Genomic DNA, 22785 nt, shown 5'->3' with positions numbered 1-22785 from the left:
AAATCTTACCAAAATTTCACCAACAACATTAATAAACAATTAAAAATTTAACATTTCCTGCCAACCACAATCTCAAACAATGAATCTATCCAATCGAGCTCAATATCAGATGTCAACTTCTATTCCGACATTTAGCTTCAATTGCACTTACAAATACCTGTCAAATTAAGGATCGTCTTACGGAATTGAGTACATCGTTTGCATTGTGTCACAATTTGCTTGAATATTTCACAAGGCTATAACTCAATATGGTTTTCTTCATGGAAATATCATACCTACTTTTCACAACTCAGTATGGTTTTCTTCACTGGAATATCATACCTACATTTCACACTTTGCCATGGATCCACCATGGACTTATTCGTCAATTCATCACTGGTTACCAGATGTATGTACTCAATCCTGCATATCATTTAATTTGAACTAACAATCTTATTTTATTCTCATTTTTACTGTAACGACCCAAAATCAGTGGGCACCAGAAAAGTGTGTATTATCGGGCCTCCGTCTTAGTAAACTGAGTCATAAATAATTATTAGAAATACTTACGAGATTAGTTGTGTGTTTAATTAGGTTTTAGATAGGTGAATTTGGCTCAATTAAGAGTAATTAGCAAAAGGGATTAAATTACAATAGAAGTGAAAATCTAATCATAGATTAAAAGAAAGTAAAAAGGGCTAAAATGGCAATTAAGCCATTTAAAATGATTGAGGCGGCATAAAGGAATAAAATTTAAGAATTTATTTGTTTATTATATAATTAATGATATTTATTATTTATTATTAGTTATTAGTTATTATTAAATTAAAAGATATTTAGTAATTAAATAATTAGTATAAGATTTTTGGGTAATAATAAATTATGATTTTGCCAAGTGTGTGGTAAAAATAAAATACAAGTGTATTATATTTATTTATTTACTTGAAAATTTAGTAAAAGATAATTGTTAATTAAATAATAATATTATGAGATTTTTATTTGATAAGTTAGTTAGATTGAAACAAGTGTATGGTAATGATTTAATGCAAGTGTACTAATAAAATACATACATTTGTAATATTTATAATTAATTAATATAATATAAAGTAAATGAAATAAAATGAAATAAAAACAAAGCAAAAGAAAGGAAAGAAACAGAATAGAAGAGACGAAACAGGGGAGAAACAGGGAGAAAGAAGAAAAGAAGAAAAAGGGAAAATAGGGTTTTGAAGCTTGAAATTTAATTTGGTAAGTCAAATTAGCCATTTTCTCTTAATTCTAATGTTTTAAAAGCTTTAAAACAAAGTTTTGATGGGATTAAGTTGATGTTTTGTAAGTTCATAGGTTTTCAAGTATAGTTTATGTTGAACAAAAGAGATGAATTAGGGATTAAATAGCATGAATTTTAAGTTAGAATTGAAAAAGGATTAAATTGTAAAAGAAACTATAAGTTTTATATTTTAGGGATTAAATTGAAATAAATTCGAAATTATGAAAATATGATAAAATTAGATAGTTACATATAAGTTTGGCAAGAAATTGAGTAGCAAGAAGGTATGAATTGAGAAAGAAAATATATAGATTTAGTTAGGATTAAATTGAAATTAAAGTAAAAGTTAGATAAAATTTCAGCAAGTAAATTGTGTTGTGCTAATGATTATGAAAATTATCTTAATTTCTTTTCGTAGCTAATATCGCACCCGAGGCATCCACGAGGAAAGGAAAAGAAAAGTGGACGAGGAATAGACACGGAATTACGGTTTGTATCACTATAATTCAAACTTTATTATTATTAAGTGTTTAATTTGCTAATTATGTGTGGTAAGTATTTTAAGGTAAATGTTTAATAAATAATAAATTTATAATGTAGTAATGAAATTGAAACTGATACTGAACCAAATTATGGAATACTGAATATTGTCTTGATTACTGAGTGAATTGTGAAAATACTGAATATTGTTATGCATAATGCATTGAATTGTGAAATTACTGAAGTAAAGAATTACTGTAATACTGTGAAACCGATTGAATTAAGGAATTATAATTGATACTGAATTAATATGGAAATTTATACTGAAAAGTGAATTAAATACCCTATTAACTAGTCGGGCTAGTCGGATATAGTTGGCATGCCATAGGATATGGAAGTGTATGGGGTATTTGCCGACATCGATCGTGCACTTATGTGCCGACTCATCACATCATTATCGATTCGGTACTTTGTGTGTCGAAATCATATCATATCATTTATCGACTTCAAGACTTTGTGTGTCGAATCATCGTTATCATATCATTATGTGTTCAAGACTTTGTGTGTTGAATATCATTATCATTATCGACATCGATATCTTGGTGTGTTGGTTGAATCTGTATCCGCCGAGGCCGAGTCGAGTTAATAGGGCAAATGAAATAAATTGGTGATAAAATTAAATTTAGTAACATAGTATATGTGAATAGTGAAATTTGAAATAAAGAAATAAGAATGATAATTATATATTTAATTAATTGATAATATAAAAGGTTGAATTGTTTATTAGTAGTGATAATTGAATTATAGTGATACCATTGAGTATATGCATACTCAATGCACGGTTGTTTCGTCTTGCAGTTGTAGAAGTCAAATACCGAACCAAACATCCAAAGCCGGACCGACTTCAAACAAACTTTTGGTGATGTATAATTTTCCTTGGTAATGTGGCATGTACATAGGACATGTATAAAGGTTACTATGTTTTTAATATAAATGGTTGAAAATGTTAGTATTATAAGTTTATGAATTATAATGAAAGAAGTTTATCTATATTTATTTAATTTAGTATATTGTTAAATTTAAATTGATATTATGTTGATTAAGTTGATTAGAAAGTATTTGGAATAGAAATTGAGAATGTGAAATGAATTGGTTGTGATTTGAAAATGAAATGGTTTTAATTGCAGGGGGTTTTATGTAAAAACAAGCGTAAATGTCACGGATTTTTTAAAAAAGAATGAAGTCAATTACTAAAATATTATATGATTTTATGATTTTATCTTAATTTGTTTAATATTTAATTAAGAATTATCGTAAATTACCTGATATGTCCGGTAATGCCTCGTAACTCTATTCCGGCGACGGTTTGGGGTTAGGGGGTGTTACATTTACCATAATCATAATTCAACAACAATATACGGATTGATACATTATATCATTCCCACATTAACAATTAATCATAAAATTTCAGCCGTATGAACTTACCTGGGCCAATTCGTAGAAGTTGTAAAAGTTCATAAACTAGTTTAACACTTTCTCTTTTCCACTTTTATCTTCGGATTCCCGATCTATAATATAAAATTTTCTATTCATTAGCATATAATTCAAGACTAATTTACTACACAATTTATGCCTTTCAATTTTTGAAATTACACTTTTACCCCCACAATTTACAATTTTTACAATTTGGTCCCTACTCAATTAACCCTTCAATTGATCTAATTTTTCTCAATTAGCATCTTTTCCAACCATTTTAGACTACTATACAGCCTTTGATATTCATAATTTCAGTACAAAACCCCAATTCCTAACTCTTTCACAATTAGGTCCTAAAAATCATTTTATGCTAAAATCACTTAATAAAATCATAATATAATGAAATTAAAACTTAAAATATATATTAATTCATCATAAAATTCCAGATCCTATTCATAGTAACTTACAAAATCACCCATGGAATCAAAAACTAATGAATTCAATAGTTGGACCTAGTTGTAAAAGTCACAAGACATAAAATTTTCAAAGATAAAGCAAGAATTGAACTCCCATGGTATAAAAATATGAGAAACCAGCTTGTTTCAGACCTCATATGTCGTTTTTGCTGATAAATTATGAAGAAATCTATAGATTTTTCACTTTTATCTTTGCATTATATATTTAATTTGTTAAATTTCCAATTTTGCCCTTGTTTCTCCTTACTTTCTTGCTGATTTTTTATTGTCTAGCCGTCCAGCCCATATAATTTGGGCCTAATTGCCTTTTAAATCCCTCCTTATTAGTCACTTAAGCTATTTAATCACAATTTAACAAATTTTGTACTATTTTCAATTTAGTCCTTTTTAATTAATTGACTATCCAAACGTTAAAATTTTCTAACGAAACTTTTATACTAACTCAATGACACTCCATAAATATTTATAAAAATATTTATGGCTTGGTTTATAAACTCGAGGTCTCGATACCTCATTTTAGACCCAATTTACCTATTAAATTTTTTTTAAATCACAAAATTCACTAATTTAAAAATTCTTCTAAATCCATACTTGACCCATAATTATTAGTTTATTAAATTTTAAGACTCATTGGTCGGATTTAGTGATCTCGAATCATTGTTTTCGACACTATTAGAAATTAGGCTGTTACAGTCAGCACTAGTGACAGGGAATGTCAATGCCATTGGCCCAAAGGCCGAGACAAAACAATGGGTAGCTGTAATAATAGCATTAGAAACATGTATAAATACCTCTTGTGTTTCTCTTAATATGATACGAGAAAATATTGCTCAATATATTATTATTCAATATAATATACATTTGAAATGTATAAAATATAAATTCATAAAATTAAAAAAGATTTTAAAATTTTTATTAAATATCTTTTCTTTGTTATTTGTACATTATAATTGTTAGTGTAATATATAGAAATTTAAATTGTTTACTTGTTAACTTTTCCATCTTTATATTATTAAAAATATTTATGCTTTATTATAATAAATATATTTATATAATTAATAAGTTAAAAAGCAAACAAATATATAAAATACTATGAACTACAAATTTAAAATGATTTTTAATGTCAAATTCAGCAATAGTTATGTTTTTATATTATTGGGATGAATCAATGTTTAAAATCTTAAGCAAGCTAGCTTCAGTTTGATTGAATGTTGAACCATGCCTAGTTCCTAAATTATTGAAAATTCAAATATTTTTAACATTTTTTTTTCTTTTTGTATTTCACACTGGAGCTATATTATGGCGGCTTTAATGAGAAGGACCCCTCACCTCATTTTTAGCTCATTTTTCACGTGTCGCCACGTGTACTCTGTTCATTCATCACTTCTTTCACTAAAAATAAACAATTTTCACGTGTCGCGATTAGTAAATAAGGGAAAATTATTAGCCGTTCACTTAATTGTCTCACTAACAATAAAATCAGAAAAAATTGACTGGTCAACCTATTGGTTTAATCAGTTGGATTAAAAAAAATCAAAAATATTTAAAAAATTCAAAAATCCGAATCATCCGGTTTCTTTTTGCCAATTCGATCATAGGTTCAATCGGTTTTTTAGTTAATTCAACTGGTTTGACTAATTCAAAGCCACTTTTCAAGTCGATCTCTGGATTGATTCAGGTCCAACTAATTCGATTAGCCCAACTAGTCCCGATCAAATAATACTGTTTTTAAAACCTTACAAGTGAGTTGAGGGTATGACAAGTATTACATTTATTTATGTAATTAAATTTATTTATTTATTACTATATCTTACAATACATTTGTCAAACTTTTAAATTGCTTGTGGAGTCTAAAACACTTCACTAATAGTATATAGAATAATTTTCATTCAAATAAATAACATCCTTACATGGAAGTAATTGTAATAAATAAGTTAAAATATGCCATGAGCTTATAGACTTTTAAAAATTGGAATTTAGTTTCTATATTTTTATTTTAAGAATTTAACTACTTTACTTTTCATATTTCAAAATTGAAGATTAATTATGAACATGGTTAATATTTTTTGTTAAATTTATTGGTGTGATGTCATAATTATGTGATTAAAAAATAATATTATAATAAATTTAAATTTAACAAACAGATTTTAACAGTATTAATAATTAAACTTAAATTTTAAATCTAAAAATATAGTGGCTAAATAACTAAAAATAAAGAGTAAATTTTAAATTTAAAAAAGTCTAATAAATAATTAGATCGAAAAGTCATTTGCGTTTTAACTCGTCCTCCACCTATAAAACTAGCGTGGTTTTCTTCTCCCACTACCACAACCTCAAATATACCTATCCACCGATCTTATTCACAATTTACCCCCAAATAATGTTGAAGCCGCATGTTTACCATCCTCACACCACCACCAAAACCCTAGCCTCGCCATTGCATAAGCCATTTTCCCACGGCACTGCCCTCGCATTTCTTCCTTTCAACGCCTGTTCTTCATTGGGCAAGACAGCGAAACCTTTTAAAGCCAGGGTTGTTCCGAACAAAATCAAAGCCGCGGTAGACGTTAACTTCACCGATGATGGTATCCTAACTGACTACACTGTGAAAGGTGTGGTCACAGTTAAACAAACTGTAGGTGGTTTCCTCTCCAACTTAGGGTTAAGTAGAGGGATAGATGATATCCAAGACTTGCTCGGCAAATCAATCCTCTTGGAGCTTGTCAGTCTCGAGCTGGACCCCAGTAAGTGATCATCAAACTAATTTCGCTGTTTCCTCCCCCAAAAAAAAAAAAAGGAGAAAATTTTAGAGCTTCTTTCTTCCCAGCTCCAACTATATATATACATATCCAAAGGCAGATTCAAAAAAAAAAAAAAAATGGAACCAGTGGCAATGGGCAGAGATTGTTTTATGCAACATCGTTGCATTCTATATCAATTTTCATGGACGTTGTCTACATCCATACATAACAACTCCCATGTCTGAATTCAAAGCACTCTATGTCACTTTTTATTAAATGATTTTTTAATATATTATAACTTATGCTACGGTATACCTGATATATATATATATATATATATATATATATATATATATGAATAAAGCATATGTAAAATGTTTACAAAATACATATAATATTCATGGAAGTCATAAAAGTATAATATATAATATAATATACTTGTATATATTATTTTAGTATTTTATGTAGATTATAATGATAAATTTAATCTTTAATGTTTATATTTTTCGTTAATTTGATTCTTATTTTACTTTTCTTTTAAAATTGACTTTAACGATAAATCTTTTAAAAGAGTTGAATTATTTTTTAATGAAAAATTAATTAAAATGTTAAATTTTATACATAATAATCTGAGTGTATTTTATTTTATTTTTAATATCTTGTAATTTGATTTTATTTTTGTTAAAAGTAAAACAGAGGAAATAAAGGTCAATCACGTGGGTTTGAGATTTGATATCTATCAATTGATTTGAGATGTTTCATAAATCACGTCTAGTCATTGAAAGAACATTTATCTAATTACCTAAATTTAAATATATATATTTTAGAAAGTTTATGAAAATCGGAGGAGAAAGATGGGGACTATTTATTTAATTACCTAACTATTAATATAATTTTAACAAAATGTTCAAATATTACTGTTGTTTTACAAAAGCTTAAAACTGATTAAACAATTAAAATTTATAACTTCTTAAAAGTTATTTTAACCTTGTAAAGATTTTTAAAATTTAAAATACTGTATTTTCAAAAATAATTTATAGGTTATTACCAAAAGAGAAGGGATTGTTAATTTTATTCTAAAACTGCTTCAAACTATAAAAGATGTATACCAAATTATTTAAAACATATTGAAGTAAATATATTTTGTATTAAATCTAAGCACTTTTGTATTTTATTTAAATGAAAATGAAAATGTTTAAAGAATAAAACTTAATTTAAAATTTAAAAATAGTTAAATATATTTTAATTTATAAACATACAATCAACCCAAATAAGTATTGACATCTAATTTTTCAAAATTTTAGACTAATTGTAAATACCTTTTGGCATTTTAAGAACTAGGGTTAAAATCTTAATACAATCATATTGTCAATGTAGAAAAATATATGTATTTACAAAAAACAAATAAAATGTAATGTTGAAAATGCAGAAACGGGGCAAGAGAAGGAGACGATCAAAGCGTATGCACATCGAGTAAAACAGAAGGGTGACGACGTGACATATGAGGCGGAATTCAAAGTAGGCCAAGATTTTGGGGAAATAGGTGCTGTGGTCGTTGAAAATGAACATCACAAAGAGATGTTTTTGGTGGAGATCGTGCTTGATGGTCTCACTGATCCTATTACCATCAGCTGTAACTCTTGGGTTCACTCCAAGTTCGACAATCCTCAAAAGAGAGTCTTCTTCCCTCCCAAGGTTACGTTTCCCATCCTTAATTCCTTTCTCTTTTTATATTTTGGTTGAAAAAAAAAAAGTAATATATCTAGTAGGGTACCTTTGCTTCAGATTAAAATATTAATGGCAGTGAGATGAAGCCAAAAAAATTGTCAATTAATTAACAATTTACTAAGAAGCCTAAAAACTTGGCCAAAACTTTACTTATGCGTGGTTTGCATGGCCAAAATGGCACTTCCAATCAATGAAAAAGACACAATTAGCCAAATATCTACCTAATTGGCTAATTCAATGTATGGAGAGCAAGAGTAGACTTGGAAATTTTATAAACTTTTATAAATCAAAACAACTTTTTACAATTATTTTGAATATTCTCCAAAACATTAGTCATTGTTCATATAAGGCTAAGGTAGTGATGTGGTCATTCATTCTTTCATTCAACATAACCACATATTAATACAACTGAGATGTTGATTCTTTCAAGTTGGTATATATACTAAATTTTCTTCCCCATATTTTTGATATCTTCTGGATTAATAACATGATTGTTATGGGATGTAATTCACACTAAGTTTCATAATAATTTAATAATATGAATTTTATTTTTAAAATAAGTAATTTGAAATTTAGATATTTTTAATGTAATAAAGCGATTAAATTTACATAAAAATAATATATTTTTAAATAAAACATTGATAGGGTATTGGATGTCGTAATATGATGTTCCAGCAAATTGAGACCATTAGGATTTAGATTAGACACTGGATGCAATTGGCAGAGACAAAAAAAACGTCCTATCGGTGGTTGAATAATTAGTGTTATATTTAATAGGTTTTGTTATTTTTAGAAAAGTAAAATGATTGTAATTAAACTGCGACTCTATATATCTCGATTTTTAGATGCTTTTTTAAAAACATCTATATCTTTCTTGTTTAAACACTTAAAAGCTCTTAATTTTATTAAAACATTTTAAAAATGGATGCACAATACACTAGGATTGAAAGCGAATTATGAGTACGACCATGAGAGGAAAGATGAGACTTTGTTGTACACAACTTCACGTGAAAAACTCCCATTTTGTTTTTGCTAGGAGATTCTGTTAATGCGAAACGTAGTTAGTCAATTACACAAATGGAGAATTTGAACTAATGAAAGGAAAACAACAACAAATAAATGGGACCTTTGAATATAAAAATAAAGGAAAATGAAGAAAAAAACATAGAACTACGGACCACTTTTACGAATTTAGACATTACTCCTTATGGACCGCTCTATGGGATTAGGACAACACTTGTTATGGACCGCACTAACACTGACAAAACCATTCAATGATAACGGCGAAAGATTAACCTTATCTCCTTCAAATTTAGTCTGAGTTTTAATCACTTAATTAAAAAATTATAATTTAATTATTAAATTATTTAAAATTTTTATTTAAGTTATTAAACTGTTAAAATTGATGTTATATTTTTTTTGTTCGTATTGTCTGCACTAAATAAAAACTCTCGTTCCTTATTCTTTTTACTGTCCTATATTTTTCATAAAATAATTTTAAAAGTAAAAATCTATAAATAAAGATTCAAATAATTTTTTCTCCCATATTCAATCTGGCATATTTTTGTAAAAGATGACCTCAAATAATTAAAAGAAAAACAAAATATATGAATGCATCTGTTTGTAATTTTTTTTCTAAAACATGTGGGTTCTTTAAACTCTTTTTTTTTTTATTCTAGCTCATATAGTTGCATTGTTGGAGAATAAGGGGCCCATTTTGGGATCACGGTTCCACTTCCCATACAAAAATAGCTTCTTTTTTTTCCATATAACTAATATGCCACCAAAATTGCTCACTGATGCTGAAAGTACTCATTTAATGTCACCAAAAAAAAAAAACCTTTAATGTATTCACTTCCCCGCCACACAATCACCTTACACAGCACAGATTATTATTATCAAAGAGGATTGCCGTGCATTTAATTAATTTAAAATGATAACACAGTCATACTTGCCGTCACAAACACCAAGCGGATTAAAGAGAATGAGAAAGGAAGAGTTGCAGGCATTGAGAGGGAACGGCGTGGGAGAGCGCAAGTCTTTTGAGAGGATATACGACTATGATGTTTATAATGATCTGGGCGACCCTGATTCTGATCTCAAGAAGAAAAGACCAGTGCTCGGCGGCAATAAACAGTTCCCTTACCCTAGACGTTGCCGGACTGGTCGCCCTCGCTGTGAATCAGGTACTTCCTAAACATATCCAATCAGCAGCTGTTACGTCAAACTGTTCAATCACTTGAAAATTGTCTCTTGTCGGAACCTTTGGGGACCAAATCAATCCATCAATGGGGTGGCTACCACTTGGCGGTTTAATGACCACTAAAAACGTGCATCTTATCACTGTACAATTGATCTATTTGTCATAATGCTTAAATAAATCCAAAATGGATATCGTTCAAACAAGAAGAGCTAAATTGAATATCACGATATTTAAAATTAATATCTAATTTTCACCCAAAAAAAATATATCTATTTTTATGTAAAATCATGATATTTTAATAACTTTGTAATTAATTTAAAATTTGTGATATCAATTCAATCAAAATATTAAATACACTATAAATAATTTTGTGTGATACCAACAAAAAAACTAATTTTCTAGTAAAAATTGTAAAGAGTTCTCAAAAGAATTATTTTTAGACACTAGATAACAAAATATTATATCATTATTACTATTTAAACAAACTCGCAAACTCAAATATATCAAACGATGTGAAATTTAAACTTTAATTAATTAATTTCTTTATAAGATTCTAAAACCCTAATCTTTACAATTTAAAATTTTAATCCCTATGTTCTGAACTCCTTAAATTTTAAACTTTACTTACCCTAACCCTAAACCCTTTAAATCACAAACCTTAAACTTCTAAAGGTTAAAATAAGTTATAAGTCCCAACACTCTTTGTAAAATTGAAATTTAGTCCATATATTTTTATTTCTAAGAATTTAGTCCTATTTTTCAAATTTCAAAATTTAGGCTCAAAGGTTAATATTGTAAAATTGTTTTGTTAAATTCAGGTTCATTACCATATCATTTTTAATTACATTACTATAAATTGAGTATTTTTAATGTCAAAATATTACACCAATAAATCTAACAAAAAAGCTAACAATGCTAATAATTGTACTTATATTTTGAAATCTAGAAAGTAGAGTGGACTTTTATAAAAACAATATTTAAAAAATTTAATTTTCAAAAATGGTATTAGATCTATATTATTTATGAAAACATGTTGTTTTCTACAGTGACATTGGGTGTTGCCTAACACATTAGCAGAACTACCCTAACTTTTTCCTAATTATCATGTAATCATTAGGTTTTAAAAAATAATTTTTTATTAGTGCTGTTTGACTAGAGGTGTTCATGTATCGGGTCGGGCCTAAGCATGATATTAACATATTTTTATGCTTGCTCAAGCTCGACTTGGCTTAAAATACAAGTTTAAAATTTTGTCTAAGTCTATCATATTTGCAAAGATTAACTCAAACCATTCCAGATCCACCCATATTATTTTTTTAAAAAATATTTATATCATTTTAATTTAATATTTAATAATTCTATATATTTTTTATTGAAATTTTTAGTCTTCTTAACATTATTTTAATGTTTATATTAGTGTAGTATTATATATTTAGTATAGGTTTATTTTTTAATGTATTATAAATTACATAATATGAAGTATTATAAATTTAAAAATGGGTCAAGTCGGGCTAGACCCGAACCTTGAATGTTCAAGCGCAAGCATAGCCTAAACGGGTCTAATTTTTTTTTACCTCAAGCCCATTTTTGGGCCTAGTATTTTTGCCCAAACTCTCTCAAATATTGGGGGCCCTTTGGACTTGGATGAGTAGCTCGACCTATGAATAAGTCTACACCTGATACATTGACAGCACCATACTGAAGTGTGATAAACTAAAACATTTAGGAACTTGATATGAAACTTTCCCATTTTAGATTGGTTGTTGTAAAAAAAAAAAAACTTAAAGGTGTGGTCTAATAGTGTGGCAGCACCAAATATGTTATAAGGGATAATTGCTTCATAAACCCTTCATTGCTTATTTTTTTTAAGGTACTTCCATTTTTTAAAATAACCACTTTAATCCCTCTCATTACATGAAACCTGTTCTTTTTCTTTCTTTTTTCTTTTTTTTACACGAAAAGATGGTGGCTAAAATTTAGTTTTAATCCTTCTATTATCTTGAGATTATATAATAATGGTTAATTTTAGCTTTGATCATTATATTTGGCTCAAATTTGAAATTCAATCTCTATATTTTATTTTTGAAATTAAAATTTAATTTTGACACAATTTGATATATCAACTCTTATAATGCCATTAGTTAAATTAAATACTTTATTTTTAAAATATTGAAGTAAATTTTAAGAAATATTAAACACCATTAAAATTCATTATTAAATTCAAGTTCATTATAATGTCACTTTTTGTTATATGGATAACAAGAGAATTTTTTAATTTCAATATGTTACACTGATAAATTTAATAGAAGAGTTATAATGGTGTAAACAAATAACTTAAATTTTTAATTCAAAAACAAAGTAACTAAACTCTTGAAAATAAATGTATAAAAACTAAATTTCAAATATATAAAGAATATAATAACATTGAGCGTATTTTAACCTTTAAAATTTTGCCCTATATTTAACAAAAAAAAAAAATCCAGTGTAAGGGTGAGCATATATACATTAAAAGCTCACCTATAAGTTTAAATTCCATATATTCTATATTTGAAGTCCCACAAAATGGAAGGACCTTAAAAAGAAAAAATAACCAAGGAAGGGTTTATGAAGCAATTATTCCCTAAAACATATTTGATGCCCCCACATTGTCGTGGCACCATTAAGTTTATTTTTTTACAATAGCCAAGCTAAAAGGGGAAAATTTCATATTGAGTCCTTAAACGTTTTAGTTTATCAAACTTCAGTCTGATGCTGTTAATGTATCTAGCTGCACCAATAAATTTTTTTTTTAAAACCTGATGATTGGATGATGATTAAGAAAAAGTTAGGGTGAAGCCGCGTGATTTTACTGTAGAAAACAATATCTTTTCGTAAATAATCTAGATGTAATATCATTTTCGTAATTAATATTTTTAATATTATTTTATAAAAGAATCCATAAAAGGTTAAATTATTAAAAATAAAAAAATAATAAAAGGATTAGGTTTAAAATTTATGAAAAATATTAAAACTTATGACGATTCTAAATTCTGAACTCATTATATCATCTACTAAACCTAGTGGAACAAAAAACCCATAAACCGTGTCTACTATCATTATTTATTAATTTTATTTAACTAATCAACATTAATTAGGATTAAAATATTATTAAGAAGAATTAACCTGACCTTGGAAAGTGTAAAATATTAATTAAAAATCCTTTTAAAAATATGAAATAGCATATTTCAATTGGATTCTTGAAGATAAGATGATTCTAATATAATCAGTGAACTTAGATAAAGATTCATTAACTGATTAAATAAATAAATACAGATCCAGAATCGGAGACAAAGAGTAATATGTTCTACGTGCCAAGGGATGAGTGTTTTTCGGAGGTGAAGCAACTGACATTCTCGGCAAAGACGGTGTACTCGGTGTTTCATGCGGTGGTCCCAGCGCTTCAGACGGCGATTGTAGATAAGGATCTTGGGTTCCCATACTTCACAGCCATCGACCAACTGTTCAATGAGGGGGTTGACTTGCCTCCCCAGGAGGGAAACAATAAGTGGAGAGAAATTCTTCCTAGACTACTCAAGGCCATTTCTGACAGTGACAATGCCTTGCGCTTCGAAATTCCTGAAACCATGGAACGTTAGTTCTCTCTCTCAGTTAGTCACTTTAACTTGTTAGATTACTTTAATTTTATTTTGCATGATTATTTAATCGATTGCTAATTTGTTCTGTTTTTTTTTTCTGAAGGAGACAAATTCTTTTGGTTTAGGGATGAGGAATTCGCTCGACAAACTCTTTCTGGGATCAACCCATATGCTCTTCAATTGGTCACGGTATGATAGTTATCTTAAAAATAATAGAAAAAAAAAAACTTTCAAATTATACCTACCTAATTGTCGATGTTAGTCTCAAGGTATCTGAAAATGTGTAAAATTAAAAGACTCAACCTGAGTACTAAAATATCTAATACTTAATGCTAGCTGCTTCTACGAAAGCATCGGTTCATATCATTTGTGTAAGTTTTAAGCTTGTTGGTACCATATCCACGGTTCCAACTTTGCGCGCAAAAACCCATCCCATACCCGATATAAAATTTATATAATTATGCTTGCTCAAATATATATATAGTTATGCAAGTATTGGTTAAATGATAATTTCATAGCTCGGTTAAAATTGCATTTGTGCATACTTTATGGGGCATGCAAAAAGAAATACAATGGAACTGTTTAAGGCCCAAAGGTTTGATAGTTTCCAAAAAAACCCTATAGGAATGGCCACTGAAGAGCAAACTTGATCCTGCAATCTACGGCCCCCCGGAATCGGTAATCACCAAAGAGATGGTCGAGCAACAAATCCGAGGTTTCTGCTCATTGGAGGAGGTACCCAAGTTGTCCGTGTACTCATTCAAATGTTGACGCTAAACAAACTTTTTTAATTAATTATGTTCTTCATGTGTAGGCATTGGAGCAAAAAAAGTTGTTTGTCCTAGATTACCATGACCTGTTACTACCATACGTGAAGAAAGTTAGACAGCTTCCAGGGACAACATTATATGGATCACGCACGCTATTTTTCTTAAACCCGGACGAGACTCTGAGGCCTTTGGCCATCGAGCTAACTCGCCCCCCTATGGATGGGAAGCCACAGTGGAAGGAAGCATATAGGCCTTCTTGGCATTCTTCAGGTGTCTGGCTTTGGAGGCTTGCTAAAGCTCATGTGCTTGCTCATGATTCCGGTTATCACCAGCTTATTAGTCACTGGTATATATTTCTACCAAGTTTCTTCATAAGTATGTGATAATCAATATTGCCTTATAAATCAGAGTTACACGTAACTGTTGAGTTTCTGTTGCAGGCTAAGAACCCATTGTTGTACTGAACCTTATATAATTGCTACAAATCGACAACTCAGTGAAATGCATCCAATCTATAGACTGCTCCATCCCCATTTCCGTTACACAATGGAAATCAATGCACTAGCTCGAGCCTATCTAATAAATGCTGATGGGATCATTGAGACCTCCTTCAGCCCTGGCAAGTATTCTATGGAGATTTGTTCTGTTGCTTATGACCTTCTATGGCGATTTGATCATGAAGCACTCCCCGCAGACCTAATTAGCAGGTATTTAGAATCTGCCTTTCCAGATATATTTGAAAATTTCATAGCAATTAATTTATTAACAAATTTCTTCATTACTAGGGGGATGGCTGTTGAAGATCCAGATGCTCCTCATGGCCTAAGGTTAACGATCAAGGATTACCCTTTTGCCAATGATGGACTGGTTCTCTGGGATATTCTCAAAGAATGGGTCTCTGATTATGTGAACCATTACTATCCAGAGGCAAGCCTAGTGGAGTCAGACGAAGAGCTTCAAGCATGGTGGACTGAAATCCGTACGGTTGGGCATGGTGACAAGAAAGATGAACCCTGGTGGCCTGTCCTCAAAACACCACAAGACTTGATCCAAATTGTTACAACCATCACTTGGGTAACCTCAGGTCATCATGCATCTGTCAACTTTGGACAATATACCTATGCCGGTTACTTTCCCAGCAGGCCAACGATTGCTAGAAAGAATATGCCAACCGAAGAGGCAACTGAAAGAGATTGGGAGTTTTTCATGAATAAACCTGAAGTTTTACTCCTACTGTGCTTCCCTTCACAAATTCAAGCTACCACGGTGATGGCTATTTTGGATGTGTTATCGAACCATTCTCCGGACGAGGAGTACTTGGGAGAAAAATCGGAGTTGGCATGGGCCAAAGATCCTGTGATACAAGCAGCATTTGAAAAATTTAATGGGAGGTTAATGGAGCTTGAAGGGATTATTGATGAGAGGAATGCAAACAAGGATTTGAGGAACAGAAATGGTGCTGGGATTGTGCCATATGAGTTTTTGAAGCCATTCTCTGAGCCTGGGGTCACTGGGAAGGGAGTTCCATATAGCATCTCCATCTGAGCTTAATATCTCAAATTGTTCTGTTATGGGATGCTCGAATGGCTTCGGGGTATGGTATGGACATGTGTCTACTTGAAATAAAATTGACCTCTTTAAAATAAAAATAAAATTGAGAGCTTGAAATAACTCAAAAACGATCTGAATTGAAACAAGTAAAAGCGATCACATAAACGTAATACAACACTTAAAGGTCAAATTTCCTCTGAAAGACAATTACTCATCCATGTATTTGAATATAAATGATTCTATCCAAACAAAATTAAAGATGCGGATAGGCTTGTCTTGATTCTTGAACAACTGACTCAAGCTCATGGCCCACTTAGCCCGCTTTAAAAGGAAAAAAAGAAGAAGTTCACAGTTTTGCACATATACCATGGCATGCCTCCACATTGCTAAAATTCTTATTCTCCAAGAAAGCCACCGAATTGCGAAGGCTCACAACTAAAGCCAGGCTTCTTATGGATTCTCTTTTCTTTCATCACCTTTCTTACATTCTCCACGGCTCCCCATTCTTCATCAGCAGCATAAATATTTGATAGTGTAACAAACCCACCCGGCCTTCTCAATTCCATTTTAAGAATTTCCTCGCCCATCAACTTTGCCAAATCTTTTCTCCCATGAACTTTACAACCATTGAAGAAAGCACCAACGATCGAGTTTGTAACTCCGAATGGCATTTCCTTCAACAACTCATAAGCTTCTACGATCTTCCCGGAACGGCATAACATATCAACAACACAAGCATAATGTTCTTTGGCACCTTCAATCCCATAGCTTTGTTTCATTGACCCAAATATCCTCAAACCTTCCTCGACATAACCACCGTGGCTGCAGGCTGAAAGAACACAAGTTAGAGTCGCATCGTTTACCTGCACCCCTTCTTCCTGCATCCTTTCGAACATCGTTATTGCGGATTCAACCATGCCATGCTTCCCATAGCATCCGATTAAAGCATTCCAAGATGCTGCATTTTTACTAGGAACGTTATCAAAGACATTCCTAGCATCTTTCACGCTGCCACATTTGGAATACATGTCAATAAGAGCACTAGCAATAAACACATTGGCATCCAGTCCCAATCTATAAATCAAGCAATGAATTTCTCTACCTTTTTCAATAGAACCTGTCAATCCACATGCTGGGAGAAATCCAGTTACAGTCACATGATTTGGTTTAATCCCAGAAACTAACATATGTCGAAACAAGTTGAATGCTTCAAAAGGACAATGGCTTTGAGCAAAACCGGAAATAATAGTGTTCCAAGTAACCAAATCAGGAAGCAAACCTTCTTTAGTCATTCTACCAAAAAGAGCGAATGCAGCACGGATATCTCCCCTTCTAGCAAACGCTGTTATCATCACATTCCAAGTGAACTCATTAGGCTGCAAATCTTCCAATTTCATCCTCTCAAACAAACCCAGAGCTTCTTCGTTCTTTCCCACATTGCAATAACCAGAAATCATGGATGTCCAAGAAGCAACATCTCTCTCAGCCATTCTATCGAACATTTTCCTTGCATAACTCACATTTCCGCATTTACAATACATATCTATCAAACCGTTACCAACATTTACATCGGTTTCCAAACACAACTTGTTAACAACAGCATGGACCTCCTTTCCTTTATTCAAACTCATGAGCCCGACACAAGCTTTCAAAACAACAGAAAATGTGAACTTATTGCAAAGGTTTATTGATTCAGACATCAAAGAAAAGTATCCAATTGCCTCTTTAAAGTAGCCATTAAAAGCAGAGGCTAAAACCATCCAGTTCAAGGCAAAAACATTTGGGGTTTTGATTTTTCCAAACATGGAACCTGAAGATTTCAAATCTCCACAACCAGCGTACATCCCAACAATCTTTGAATTCAAAGACAAAACTTCCATATCAGTCCCAGTAAGTAACAACCAAGCATGAAGTTGCTTGCCTGGCTTCAAGGCTTTGGCTTTTATACACTTCTGCAACAACAAAGCAATGTAATCTAAAGAGAAGGTTTGTCTGAAAAACTTCGTATTTTTCATTGTTGTACAAGGCTTTCAGTGAATACCCATACATTAGTAACAGCCATTAATCTGTGACTGATTTCTAATTGGAAAAGATCCGAAAATAGAGGGTAACGAGGCCTTCTTTTTTAAACTAAATCTGAAGTTATTAAAGTATTGATAAGTTTATTTTTTTTAAAATTTTAAAAATTATAAAATAATAATTAATAACTCAATTATCTAAAGTTTTTATTGGGTGATAATTTTTAAAATTAAATAATCATAATTTAAATTTATTAATAATTTAATGATATTAGATTTTATTTATTTATTTTATTTCTCAAGTGAAACGTCCAAGTTACAAAATATAAATAAATAAATTATTTTTACTATTTATTTTGGTGCATAAATTTATTATATGAGTATCAACCATACTGAATACTAGCTTATAATATTTTCATATGTCCTTTATTTTTATTTTTTCATTTTTCTCTTATGATTGAACAAATAACTTTGGTAATTTCTTTGTAACTAAGATTGTCCCTCCTACAAACAAGTTGTGGGAGAAAAAAGTAATTAATTATACAGAGGTTTTGAATGGAAAAATAGGTAAATGATTTTTATTATTTAAAATAAAACACTTATATAATTTTATTAATAATTTAATATATACATTAGGTTATAATTTTATATCTTTTTGTTGTTATAGTATAGATATAATTCTAAATAGATAAATGATAGTGTATAATGATAAGACACGTTGCATTTTTTAGGAGAAGATCCAAGTTCAAACTTTGAAGATGATTTTGTTGAAAGGAACAATCACGAAACTTGAACCTGAATTATGAAATGATCATAAAAATATTAAAAAAATTGATTTTATGAAAATAATCCCAGCATAGAGTAAGGCAGTAAAAACGTCTGAAGTCTATACAATGAGCACAACAAAATATGAATGAGATTGGGCTTGCTTTACCAAAAGCTTTGAAAAGTAAAACTTAATCATATTTATTAATATTGGCTGCACATAAAATCAACTTCGTCTGGTATGGATGGGCTGGTCCCTGGTGCCATCATCCATGAAAGCATCCCTGCTACACGATTATTGCAGGAAACTCAGATCTATTGCTTCATAAATCTCCTTTAGATAGGGCAACAAAAAAGCCTAAACTAAAACTTATCCCTAGAATAGCGTTCAGACATATTGAAACTAACAACTTGTTCCTTTTGCAGCATTAATTAGACATATTTAAACAAAAGATTGACAGAAATTCATGCAGTGAAAGCATATGGACATGGGCATGGTGGAATGGGGACTTCCACAACTCCTTCAAGCATCTGTGAGACTACTCTCATGGTGGGTCTGAGCGATGGATCTTCTTGAATACACCAGATGGCAACTTGCACAAACCTTTCGACTTTTGCTATGTCATTCAAGGCATCAATGTCGTTTTCAACTAGTGCATCTAATGTGCCTTCGCAGTAGCAGTCATAAGCCCAATCAGTTAAAATTGCTCTCTCTTCCATGTCGCTCTCCATGTCTACACTTCTTCGACAACATGTGAGTTCCAGCAGCAGCACTCCAAAGCTATAAACATCCACCTTCACGGTTACCGGCAGGTTCCTAAACCACTCCGCTGCCACGTATCCTTTGGTTCCTCGAATAACGGTATTGGTATGGCTCTGGTTCATTACCAAAAGCTTTGCCAATCCAAAGTCTGAAATCTTTGCATTGTAATGCTCATCTAGCAGAATGTTCTGAGGCTTTATATCACAGTGAATAATCTGCGTGCTGCATTCTTCATGCAAGTAGAGGAGCCCTCTTGCAATCCCCAAAGCAATCTGAATTCTTTGGCTCCAACTAGGCCTTGAGCCACCGAAAAGGAAGCTTGCTAGACTGCCATTGCTCAAGTACTCATAAACCAGTAACCTATTATCTCCATCATCACAGAATCCGAGCAATCGGACGAGGTTCCTGTGATGCGTTTGACCGATTACATTCACTTCAGTCTTGAATTCTTTGTCATGATAACCCTGTACCAAAGTATTGATCAATCTTTTCACAGCAACCTGAGTGACATAACTCATTTGTAATGTCCCTTTGTAAACAATGCCGAAAGCTCCCCTTCCTAATTCTTCTTTGAAATCATTTGTAGCATCCACAAGCTCTTTGTAAGTAAAAGACCGCAAATTTGTTTCCACGATAACTTCATTCACTGGCAAGGGTTTGTGTTTCTTTTGGTAGATACAGTAAAATCCCAGGCAAGTCACAGAAATCAAAATGAAATTCAAGAATACAGAGCCACCAAGTGCTGATAATGCAAGGATCAGAGTTTCCTTGTTCTTGTTCTTCTGCGTTTCTTGATTGGGAAAATAAGGACAGCAGGGAGGTCGACCCCCTTTCCTAACTTTGAGAAGAGCTTTTCCCCCATCAAGACCGGGATCGAGTCTTCCATTCGACAGTGGTAGCTTCTTCTTCCAACACTTATCACCTAGTCTAAAAATGGCAACGGCACACATACAGTCATGCAAGCAAGATTCTCTGCATTGGTCTTCAGTAAAAGGCTCCAAGAGTGCATAATCAGCTAGTGGCCAATCCACATTTGTAAGCTCTTCAAACTCATACAGGTCTTCAGCAGGAGCTGCTTCTTGTTCACAATTCTGAGTGAAGTTAGGCTTGCAATTGCCATACTGGTTACTTGGATCAATTAAAGTATAACCCCTGGGACATCCACAACTCACCCTCTTCTCCGCGTTGAGACTGCATATACTGTTGAAACCACAGACGCCGCTACTTGCACCAACAGGAGCTGCTGTGCAAATATTATCAGGCTCAGACCAAAGAGCAGTCCAGCTTGCAATCTTTCCCGTGGAAGCCTTGGGGTGAGAGTATAGTGTGAAAACTCCGTCGAAATCGAGAGTTGCTCTGTAGTAAAAGTCTTTAGCTGAGCCTGTTATTGTAGGTGTTAGAACGGATCTTTCTTCATTTTCTCTCGAAACAAACAAGTAGCCTGATTCATTGAAGACTAATTGGAAACCAGGACTGGATGAATTGGGATCTCCAGCAGTCCCACTTTTATAATAAGGGTCATTAACATGTTTACTAGGCAAGTTTACGGTAGCAAGAACAAGATCACCATCTGATTGCAAAACCATTTGAAACCTCCCCTTGGAAAAGTTGGTCTCTGATTGCCGGGACGAAAGGGCTACCCCCTTATCAAGTATCTGTGATGGCAACACAGTATCCGCGGGATCTTTGAAGCTCTCCCAAAGTATAGAACTACCTCCTAGAAGCTTAAAATTACCACTGTCATCCATAATACCGCTATCAACAACCCCACTCCTGGTCTCACTATTCCATAGCAGTTCCCCTTGGGGACTATTAAGAACAAACCCTCTATCAGCAAGCTGTAACTTTGATCCCCTTGGTGCAGGGCTGTCGCCATTTGCATACCAAACAAGAGTGTTTTCTGGTATTTTATTATACCAAATAGCGAGCAAGAAGAGATTCTTGTTATTGCTGAGTTGGTGAAAACCAAAGGCAAAATCACCTGAGGGAGAAACCCATGGATGGGAATTTTCATGAGCAGAGAGAGAAGCACCCACCGTTACATTACCAACAGTTTGAGCATCAGCCCAAATAGGCAGCAAAAGTAGAAAGGAAATGAGAGGAAAGATTCCCAAAGCCATCAGAAGAAACAAGTGTTTGGATAGATGGATTCGTAAAATTAGTGAAGCTAAAGAATGATAGATATTTTAAGCTTATAACTTGACAAAAGTTGTGGAATTTGCTTACATCAAGTGAAACTCCTCGGTCCTGTCATAGGCTTGCTGGAATAGAGATGGATGGTAGAAATTTCAACATTTTCGTTTGTTTTACATGTATCTTGCCAACATCATAAAGGTTGTACTATGAAAAATATAATTTAGTCAATATTAATTATTATTGCATATAAATTATAAATAATTTTATTAAGAGTTTATAAATTTTTATTATTTTATTTTAAAAATTATTTCTAATTTGTAAATCGAATTAATGTTGTAGCCAGAAGGGGGGAAACACCTGTCAAAAATTAAGTCTATGACCATTTCAGACTAATAACAGTAACATAAGAAAAACTTGAGGAGTCAACTTGTCAATCGGAGTAAATAGTGCTTCCAGAAACATTGAATGAAATGGAGAAAATAAAAAACAAACACAACCACTCAAAATGCAAACACTACCAGACTAAAGCGTAAGATTTGGTTTTAGAAAAATACTGGAACATCTACCAAAAAAAAAAATTTATTGGAACTTTTTTAAATTAAAATTTCATGAGCAAAAAAGTTGTGTCCTTTATTAGTAGAGTTAATATCATGACAAACCATAAAGCTACGTAGAAATTGCATACAAATCGGGATAAGCTCAGTGATTAAAGCTGAACTATGGGCGACGCTTGTTGCTTGGGATGCTGGCTTTCGCATGATCGAGCTGGAGTGTGACAATATTTCGGAGATAAA

General features: G+C 31.6%; 3 protein-coding genes across 3 annotated transcripts; 1 reads left to right on the top strand and 2 right to left on the bottom strand.

The window, feature by feature from the left end:
• The first annotated feature begins 5995 nt into the window (after positions 1-5995).
• Positions 5996-16437, top strand: LOC105768828 (linoleate 13S-lipoxygenase 2-1, chloroplastic). Its single transcript, XM_012589034.2, has 9 exons — positions 5996-6425; positions 7852-8117; positions 10096-10336; positions 13666-13983; positions 14092-14177; positions 14613-14723; positions 14803-15104; positions 15199-15465; positions 15544-16437. The coding sequence occupies exons 1-9, from the start codon at positions 6062-6064 to the stop codon at positions 16301-16303; spliced, it is 2715 nt and encodes a 904-aa protein (XP_012444488.1). The 5' UTR covers positions 5996-6061; the 3' UTR covers positions 16304-16437.
• Positions 16427-18416, bottom strand: LOC105768830 (pentatricopeptide repeat-containing protein At5g59600). The gene has a single exon (XM_012589039.2). The coding sequence runs from the start codon at positions 18322-18324 to the stop codon at positions 16705-16707; it is 1620 nt and encodes a 539-aa protein (XP_012444493.1). The 5' UTR covers positions 18325-18416; the 3' UTR covers positions 16427-16704.
• An 852-nt stretch (positions 18417-19268) lies between these two features.
• Positions 19269-22114, bottom strand: LOC105768829 (G-type lectin S-receptor-like serine/threonine-protein kinase LECRK3). Its single transcript, XM_012589037.2, has one exon. It carries the CDS (start codon positions 21973-21975, stop codon positions 19558-19560), a length of 2418 nt encoding a protein of 805 aa, XP_012444491.1. The 5' UTR covers positions 21976-22114; the 3' UTR covers positions 19269-19557.
• Positions 22115-22785: the final 671 nt, after the last annotated feature.

Source organism: Gossypium raimondii, chromosome 5 (genome assembly GCF_025698545.1).
Source record: "Gossypium raimondii isolate GPD5lz chromosome 5, ASM2569854v1, whole genome shotgun sequence".
Lineage (NCBI taxonomy): Eukaryota > Viridiplantae > Streptophyta > Magnoliopsida > Malvales > Malvaceae > Gossypium > Gossypium raimondii.
This window is presented reverse-complemented; position numbering and strand designations above follow the sequence as displayed.

Excerpts from the sequence above, each read along its gene's own strand:
- LOC105768828 (XM_012589034.2), top strand. The coding sequence starts at position 6,062 with ATGTTGAAGCCGCATGTTTACCATCCTCACACCACCACCAAAACCCTA. Across the intron at positions 13,984-14,091 it reads AATTCCTGAAACCATGGAAC|GAGACAAATTCTTTTGGTTT; the intron begins GTTAGTTCTCTC and ends TTTTTTCTGAAG. Across the intron at positions 15,105-15,198 it reads CACCAGCTTATTAGTCACTG|GCTAAGAACCCATTGTTGTA; the intron begins GTATATATTTCT and ends TTTCTGTTGCAG.
- LOC105768830 (XM_012589039.2), bottom strand. The coding sequence starts at position 18,324 with ATGAAAAATACGAAGTTTTTCAGACAAACCTTCTCTTTAGATTACATT.
- LOC105768829 (XM_012589037.2), bottom strand. The coding sequence starts at position 21,975 with ATGGCTTTGGGAATCTTTCCTCTCATTTCCTTTCTACTTTTGCTGCCT.